Here is a 9,515-nt window from a genome sequence, read left to right as displayed (position 1 = left end):
TGTCAGAAGAATGGCGTCCTTCTCTTTCGAAAATAAGCCTGAAAGTGGAACAAACTTATCAATGAATAGGCAGCATTGTAAATATTACACCAGGCCCTAGAACTCCAATAGACAACCTAGTGAAAAAAAACCCCCAAACAAACCCAGGACTGCTACAGAAACTACATGCTAGCAGAATACTGCACCTGAATGGGTCACAAGCAAAAAATACAGACAGACCCTCAAAAAATATGAAACAAGAGACTACACATCAGTAGTAGAGATATGAAGGCAAGAAACCAAAGTGGAACATCAAGAAATCAGACTCTGCATATACAGAAAACAGAGAAATAGAAACTCAAATGCAAGATATCAGAGATGTGCATTTTTAAAAACTGTCATATTCCTAATATGAAATTCAAAATAAAATACCTTTTTCTACCTTTATTGTTTAAACAATTTATTTTTCCATTTGCTTTCGTCCCACTGTCTCTTTTCTGTTTCTTCTGTCTTTGCAGAGTCTCCTGGCCATCTGGCATTTCTTCTCTCTCCGTGTACACCATCCTTCCCTCTGCAGCACCCCAATTTGTCCTGTCCAGTATCTTCCTTCTGTGTCCCTTGTGCCTATCCTACCCCAAATTCAGCATCTGCCTTTTCTGTGTCCCCATCTTCCCCCTTTCTAATAGTGCCCCTCTGTGTCCCTATTTCCCCTTTGTCCCGCACTGCTTCTTTGAGTTCCGCTGTCCCTATCCTCTCCTTGTCTACCATTGACACTCTACATCCCTGTCCCTCCCTGCCCAGCATTTCATTTTTATATCCTTATCTCTCCACATGTTAAACTTTTACCCTGTCTCTTTCAGCACTCCCCATCCACCTTGGGGCCATATATCTCCCTGGCCTGCTCCTGTGGTCCATCCTCTTTCTCCTACCTCCCCCCCCCCCCAAAGTCTTGCATCTTTCACACTCTCCCATCCATGTGATCATTATTACTGCCCTGAAAAGTCCTCTCTGGCACCGGTGACTGACAGTCAGCCTTCTGCTGGCATTGGGGCCTCTCCTCAGGCATGTCCCACTTCTTTAGAAAATATGAAGTTGCATCAGAGTAGACAAGATGTGCCTGAGGAGAAGCCCCGATGCCAGCAGAAGGCTGGCTGTGTCAATTGCCGGTGCTGGAGAAGACTTTTCAGGGCAGTAATAATAACCATGCAGATGGGAGAGAGAGGGCAGAAGAGAGAGTGAAAGATGCAAGACTCAGGGTGGGGTGGGGGCAGAGAGAGATATCAGACTCAAGGATAAATTGACCAATAGACAAGGGGGTGGCTGGCAGTGGCGGCCCTACCATTAGGCCACCTGAGGCAGGGGCCTCAGGCAGCATTGCCCCTGCTCTTCCCTCCCCAACCCCTTCCCCCAAATTAAAATTTTCTATTCTTTTCTTGTTTTTTTTTTAAATAAGGCGGCGGCAGCGACTCCCATAGGCTGCCCTGCTGCTGGTCCCAGCTCCTTCTCTCTACTGAGGGCAGTCCACCTCCAAGGAAACAGGAAATTACATCAGAGAGACGGGCTGCCCGCAGTAGAGAAAAGGAGCTGGGACTGGTGGCAAGGCAGCCTATGGGAGTCATTGCTGCTGCCTTCTTTTGAAAAATAAGAAAAGAATATAAAAAGATAATTTGGGGGAAGGGGGTTCGGGAGGGAAAGGTGGGAGGGGTGACGGAGGAGGAGATGGGGTGGCAGTTTATTTTCTGCCTCAGGCGGCAGATTGTCTTGGGCCACCTCTGATGACTGGGCCTCCTTTGTGTAGGGGCCTTGGGCAGCTACCCCCTTTGCCCATTGGTAAAAGCAGCCCTGAGTGACCTATGGAACTTTGTAAGTCTAAGTGCTTTGAAAATGAGCCTCCATGTATCTCAAGCTCTATCTTACAATTATATCTAAATATTTCTCAAGGTTTTCTACCATAGAAAATACCAAACTGCTCTCCTGGTTTGCAGTGAGTTTAAAGTAATTTACAAATAGCAGGCCTGGCTTAAGACATGACCCAGGTCAGGCACTAGCTCATGGTGCCAAAAGAGTGCCTTCACAGCGGTGAGTGTGCTGTTCTGAATCCCCTAGCAATGGTACAAGATTACCACTAGGAGTCAGTAGCTTCATTTTGATGAAGGCAACCACCAGGGCAGAAGTAAGTGAGGATCGTTCCTGCCTCTATCACCTCAGAACTCCTGGGGTGAGTTAGTGTTCCAGGGGTGGGGGAGAAGGACCCACTACTTGGAATGGAAAGGGGTGGAGTTTAGAAAGGGGGGCTTTGAAGGAGACTCTCTTACATTTTAACCTCACTTCAGGCTTGTGGGGGTCATGTTTGATCCACAGGGCCACCAGAGGTTAGATATTTCCTTGAGAGAGGGCTTTCCAGGAGAACTCAGTCAGGTCAGAGGCTCTTTAAATTTTAAGTGCCATCACACGAAGGGGCCCACAATATTTTTATGGCATAGGAAAATAACTACAGTTCTAAAGCTGTAGGATTTTTTCCAAGTAAAGCAGACCCGCAAAATCATTATTGTGCACCTGTTTTTGTTTTCTTTTTGCATTAATGAGCTGCTGTGCATGAGTTTGTGTCACGGCAGCTTAATATGTAATATTTGCACAAACCTTCATGCAAAGCGTGCTTCATGTAAAAATTTTCAAATACAAAATGTAATTTTTCTGAAGTGATTTTGCAAAAATACACTTTGCCCTAAATATAGCATAGGACTCTTGCATTTTGGTGTTTTTGACTATTTCTAGGCATTTTGCACTATTTTCTTTTGTGTGAAATGCAAGTCACTTGGCACTTTAGTACATAGGCCCCATGGTAGGACCTGATGCATGCAAGGGGGATGGAGTTCGCTGGAAGAGACCTGATGCGTGTAGGTGGGTGGGCACTGGCTCGTAGGGAGCTGATGTGGTCTCCATGATGGGAGTACCAAAGTTAAAAAAGTGAATAGTTGCTATTTAGATAAGAACTGGAGAAAAATATAGCTTTCATCTTCTGGTGTTTATTGAATTTAATTAAAAGGCACAAATGAAAAAAGGATCAATAAGGACTATACTTTGTACTGAGTTCTAGTGCTTGGTGGCCTGACTTACAAAAGGCTTTCAGCTAGATGTACAACTTAGTAGACACTTCACGTCAATCCAGCCTTGAGCAGCAGAAACTGCCTTTACTGCTTTTCCTCCTTCTGTGAATGAAAAGTTAAGCATTTGCTTTCTCACTCTCTCTGTCTCTCTTACATTCTCTTTCATGCTTGCTCTCTCCCACTGACTGCTTTAGAACCGACTAACACCACAACAAAGAACAAATTTAGATCATAATGGGGGAACTCAGGCTGCAGTTTAATGCACAAAGCTCATTATGATGTGGTACTGGGACTAGGTCTATCTCTCATGTATCTGCAGGAGCACAGGTGTTCTCTTTCTGGAATTTATAATTCTTCTGTTTCTCCATCCATTGGTACATTGTGTTCAGCGTTGAGGTGATTCATCTCACCTGACCCCAGCCAAGGGACTGGGGTCCTGTTGAAAGTGGGCCTGTTGGTCATACCCTGATCATAGATTATAACAGACACAGGTTCTACACGACCAGCATCAAACTCAGGCATGTGGAAGGTCATTAGTTTTGATGCCTTCTCGTATCCTCCATAAGGCATGGCAGTCCTGGGAAGAAAGGAGGGGAATCAACAATTATTAAAAGCATGCTTAAAATTGTCCATTTTTAAAATGTCATGTGTAATTCTAGAGCTCTACTGCAATTAAAGGTAGCATCTCTGCATTTCAGCTATCCAAGGAATGCTTATTTCTTTAGTATTCTGCTGCTAGCAGAGTCTGGTTTTTCAGTCTTTCAATTTCAGTTTTTGTTTTCATGTTTCTGATTTTAATCTGCAATCTGGAGTGGAGGAGTGGCCTAGTGGTTAGGGTGGTGGACTTTGGTCCTGGGGAACTGAGTTTGATTCCTGGCACAGGCAGCTCCTTGTGACTCTGGGCAAGTCACTTAACCCTCCGTTGCCTGCTGCATTGAGCCTGCCATGAGTGGGAAAGCGTGGGGTACAAATGTAAAAAAAAAAAAAAATCCCTTATTCTGATATTAGGTAAAGGTCCATCTATGTTCTACATGTGTGACCAATGTTCAGTATTTCAGCTAGCATGTAATTGTTTTTCTAATTGGGCTGGCTCCAGTCTGTTCCACTTTTTATGTCCGTCTTCTCCTAAATTCTTTTCCAGGTTTGCCTTTCCATTTCTTCCCTCGCCTCTTGTCTTCTTCCATTCCTTCTCTAAATCTAACTGATGCTATTTTTGTAATGTTTTTTTTCTCACTGTTCTTTTCTCTGTCTCTATATCCATCCACATATGATTTTACACGTCATTCTCCCTTTCTCACACCCTCTAGACCTTAGTTTCCTTTTCACTTCTTATCTACCTACTGTTTTTCCCCATTTCCCTTTCATTCCATTTCATGCAATCCCATTGCCCCTTCTGTCTTTCTCCCTCCCCAATTTCCTATCCTTCCTCTGTGTTTCACCTATTCCATAGGCCCTCATTTCTATATTCTGCATCTCATATCCTCACCAGCCCTAGCTCCATTTCTGTCTCCTTCCTTCCTTGTCTCCAGGTCAATTTCTGTCTCCGTCCTTCCTTGTCTCCAGGCCATTCTATCTCTTACCCTCTACCCCATCTCTTATTGCCTCTCTTTCATCATCTTTTTAACCCCATTTCTACCCTCACTCAACCCCATCAGAGACTAATCTCTGTCATCTCCCATACTTCCACAGCACCCCCATTCTTTTTCAATGCATCTCATCCACTTTCCAATCCTTCAGGTTATTAACACTATGTCTCAACCTCTTCCCACACATCATCCCCTTTCTCTTACCTCCATTTCACATCCTTACTCATACTCCCAGTCCATCTAACCACCCCCCATTCATACCTATCACTTCCAAATTCCCATCACCATTCCCTAGCACCTCCCCCACACTTTCCCCTACAAATTCCCACTCAGCCTCTCCTATCTATACTTTCCTACTCTGTCTCCCCATATTCCACTCAGTCACCAAATCCCAGTTCTTTCAAGTCCCATCTATTTTCTGCTATCTTCTTCTCTCCTCCCAGTCCCAACCAGCGTCTGCTTTCCTTCCCCTCTGACATCTCCCTGTCACTTCCCTTCCACCCCCAGCATACCCTTCCTGCCCTCCTATCATGTTCCAGCATATCTCCTATCTCTCCTGTCCCCCCCATTGGTATAGCATCTCTCTCTCTTTTGTCCTTCATTCTCTTTTGGGACAAGTCATTTAGCCCTCCAAGGACTGAAAAATACCTACTGTACATGAATGTAACTTGCTTTGAGCTACTATTGAGAATGATGTGATCGAAATCCAAATTCAAAATCCAGTACCAAGCATAATATAAAATACTGCAAATGTTATTGAGGACATACATTGCAATTCCACCATACCATAATAGCACTAACTTCTAGAAGTCATACAAGAAGAGCCTACCTAGGAAATGGCAGCACCATAAACATTGCAATGGGCACTATAACATCAAGGAAAACTAAATAAGACACATTAGTACAGATAGATCCTACTCAGATATTCAATGCTAACAGAAAACCTGGTCTGTTTCAGACACACAGAACACACATAGATACTCACACAGTATAGAATAAGTAACCACAAACTAAAAATAGTAATGTATAGAGGAAAATTAAACTGAACCCCCAAGAAGCCAGACTCTGCATACAGTGCAACACCAAAGAAAGAGAAACAATGATGCAAATCCCTTGTACTGTGCAAAATACAAAGATAGCAGACATACATTTCAAAAATGAACAGATTCCAATCACTACATCAAAAATTAACAAATAGAAATAAAATAAAATATGGAAAATAAGATAATATATATTTTTTAAAATTAGACTGACAATGCATTTTTGGTTAGCTTTCAATGGCCAAAAACTCTTCTACAGGTCAGGACAATATATTGCTGTTATAGTATGCTGTTGTGATCTGAGTAAGGTAGTTCTGTTCTCTGAAAGTTAGTAGACATGTATTAAAATTAGTCCAATAAAAAGGTACTATCTTATTTTCAATTTTTTATTTGTATTTATTAACCTTTATTAACATGACTACCATACTACTTTATCCTATACTAAAAATTAAAAAAATGTTCTACTTGTGTTGTCTGGCCATTTACTTTTTCTAACTGTGTTAGTCCCAGTATCTAGTTTCTGCTTTCCTCCAACTGACTCTCTTGGCAGAGTTTCCTATCCATTTGCCATTTTTCTAGCTCCTCCTTTTCCTTTCAGCTTTCTTCAGTTTAGTTTTATGCCTCTCTGGATAGTAAGAATGAATTAAATCTGAAGAGTCTTCAATGTAGCTCTTTTACTGCACTTATCTAGAACTTTTCAACTCTTTCCCTTACCCCAGTTCTCCTGCTCCCCATCGTCCCTGGTGTAAATCCTTGTTTCTATATTAGGCGCAGATCCCCCTTATTCTATAACAGCATGCAAAAACTGTAAGAATGCCCCTGATCCGCCCATGACCCTCCCATGGTCGTGCCCCCATTTTGGAGTCACACATAAAATTATCATGCAGATTCCCATGACTAAAAATGCACATGTAAATTTCAATTAATGCCCATTAGTTCTGATAATTGATTATTAGCACCCAATTCAGTGCTAATTGGTTTGTTGTTCAATTAAATTGTGCCTGCACTCAAATTTGCATGCACAGTTTTAAGCGCCATTTATTAAATTTCAGCGTAATTGTTTTTATTTCCCCCTTCCATCCAGCATTGCTCCTCTTTCTCTTTCCCCCTTTCCATACAGCATCTCTCTTTTTCTCTCTACCCCTTCCATTAAGCATCTCCCCTCTTTCTTTCTTCTTCCTTTCTCTCTCCTTATTCCATCCAGCATCTCCCCTCTTTCTCTCCCCATCTTTCCATTCAGTGTCTCCCCTCTTTCTCTCCAGCATCTCCCCTGTCTCCTCATTCTTCCATCCAGCATCTTCTTTCTTTCTGTCCCTCATCCATCCAGCATCTGTTCTTTTTCTCTCCCCCTTCCCGCTCCCCCTTCCATCCAGCATGTCCCCTCTTTCTCTCTCCATGTTCTTGCTCCCCTTCCATCAAGCATCTTCCTTCTCTCTTCCCTTCTCTTACCCCCTTCCCCTCTTTCTCTCTCCCATCTCTCTTCCCCCTTCCATCCAGCGTCTCCTTCCTCTCTCTATCTCCCGGTGTCTTCTCTTCCCTCCCACATCCACCCTCGGCATCTTCTGTTGCCCCCTGCCCCTGACACCCCAGCTACTGCCACTTCCTAGGACCAGAAGCAACAGAACAGCATAAAGCAGTCATGGGCTACAATCTCTATACATGTGACTGCTGACTATGCCCCAGAACAGAAATCTGACATCAGAGGGGCAGAACTGGTAGTCGTGACCATGAAGTTTGCCCCATGACTGCTTTGGGTTGCTTTGCCACTACTGCTGCTGCTCTAGAGAAGCAGCAGCAGCAGTGGGGGTGATAGCAGGAGGGAGCTGGGGAAGGGCATGGTCTGATACCAGGTGCCTCTGATTATGGGTAGTGTTTCTGCTTGAGGTGCAAAAGGGGTGACAAAACAATGGTTTGGGATATCATTTTCCACCCCAAAGTGATGCCTATGGTGCTGCTAAGTGATTGAAATAATTTAATTTAAAATATTCAAAGTGTCACTGATAATGTAACAGCTGTTACAGACTACTTAGAAATCCTTTGATAGGCACACTCAAAGGCTTTACATATTACGTATGCGACAGATTTGCATGCCTGTCACTTCAATTATATGCAGATCTCTCTCATGCATATTCATTAGGGATATCCTGAAAACTTGACTGACTAGTGGTCCCCTAGGATTGGTTTGAGAATCACAGCTCTAATACAGCCTGTGGGTGTCAACATCTTAAATTCATCCCTGACTAAAAGCCATATGAAATGAGACTTAAAATATAAAGGTGCCCTTTTGCTAAGCTGTATTCAGCAGCTAATGTGGGTTTTACTACATGGTAGGCATTACCACAGACCTGCATTAATGCAGCCAATTAGGAAAAAAAAGCCTGCCATAGCAGCTTAACATGGGCGCAAGGGCGGGGCGGTGGGGGCGGTCCGCCCCGGGTGTCAACGGGTGGGGGGGTGCTCTGTCCACCCCCCCCCCCGGCGCAGCGTCTCTTACTCCCCCCGACAGTCCCCACCTGCCTACCAGCTGAGCTCCGGCCGGCACCTCCAATCTGCAGCGCTGCTGACTTTAAATGAAGAAAACCATCTCGTCGTTGGCCCTTCACTACTGAGTCCCGCCCTCTGATATAACTTCCTATTTCCTTGAGTGCGGGACTTCATTCTCTTTTGGGACAAGTCATTTAGCCCTCCAAGGACTGAAAAATACCTACTGTACATGAATGTAACTTGCTTTGAGCTACTATTGAGAATGATGTGATCGAAATCCAAATTCAAAATCCAGTACCAAGCATAATATAAAATACTGCAAATGTTATTGAGGACATACATTGCAATTCCACCATACCATAATAGCACTAACTTCTAGAAGTCATACAAGAAGAGCCTACCTAGGAAATGGCAGCACCATAAACATTGCAATGGGCACTATAACATCAAGGAAAACTAAATAAGACACATTAGTACAGATAGATCCTACTCAGATATTCAATGCTAACAGAAAACCTGGTCTGTTTCAGACACACAGAACACACATAGATACTCACACAGTATAGAATAAGTAACCACAAACTAAAAATAGTAATGTATAGAGGAAAATTAAACTGAACCCCCAAGAAGCCAGACTCTGCATACAGTGCAACACCAAAGAAAGAGAAACAATGATGCAAATCCCTTGTACTGTGCAAAATACAAAGATAGCAGACATACATTTCAAAAATGAACAGATTCCAATCACTACATCAAAAATTAACAAATAGAAATAAAATAAAATATGGAAAATAAGATAATATATATTTTTTAAAATTAGACTGACAATGCATTTTTGGTTAGCTTTCAATGGCCAAAAACTCTTCTACAGGTCAGGACAATATATTGCTGTTATAGTATGCTGTTGTGATCTGAGTAAGGTAGTTCTGTTCTCTGAAAGTTAGTAGACATGTATTAAAATTAGTCCAATAAAAAGGTACTATCTTATTTTCAATTTTTTATTTGTATTTATTAACCTTTATTAACATGACTACCATACTACTTTATCCTATACTAAAAATTAAAAAAATGTTCTACTTGTGTTGTCTGGCCATTTACTTTTTCTAACTGTGTTAGTCCCAGTATCTAGTTTCTGCTTTCCTCCAACTGACTCTCTTGGCAGAGTTTCCTATCCATTTGCCATTTTTCTAGCTCCTCCTTTTCCTTTCAGCTTTCTTCAGTTTAGTTTTATGCCTCTCTGGATAGTAAGAATGAATTAAATCTGAAGAGTCTTCAATGTAGCTCTTTTACTGCACTTATCTAGAACTTTTCAACTCTTT

At 42.5% G+C, this 9,515-nt stretch overlaps 1 protein-coding gene across 1 annotated transcript in view; it reads right to left on the bottom strand.

Annotated features, from left to right (window-relative positions):
* Window positions 1-2,985: 2,985 nt before the first annotated feature.
* Window positions 2,986-9,515, bottom strand: part of MYOZ1 (myozenin 1) — an 86,239-nt gene continuing 79,709 nt past the window's right edge. Inside the window, exon 6 of the mRNA XM_030203401.1 lies at window positions 2,986-3,663. Coding sequence (XP_030059261.1) covers window positions 3,432-3,663 — 232 coding nt within the window. The 3' untranslated portion in view covers window positions 2,986-3,431. The remainder of the gene's footprint in view (window positions 3,664-9,515) is intronic.

This window comes from Microcaecilia unicolor, chromosome 5 (assembly GCF_901765095.1).
Source record: "Microcaecilia unicolor chromosome 5, aMicUni1.1, whole genome shotgun sequence".
NCBI classification, from domain to species: Eukaryota; Metazoa; Chordata; class Amphibia; order Gymnophiona; family Siphonopidae; genus Microcaecilia; species Microcaecilia unicolor.
The sequence above is the reverse complement of the archived record's forward strand: the minus strand, read 5'-3'. Positions and strand labels throughout refer to the sequence as shown.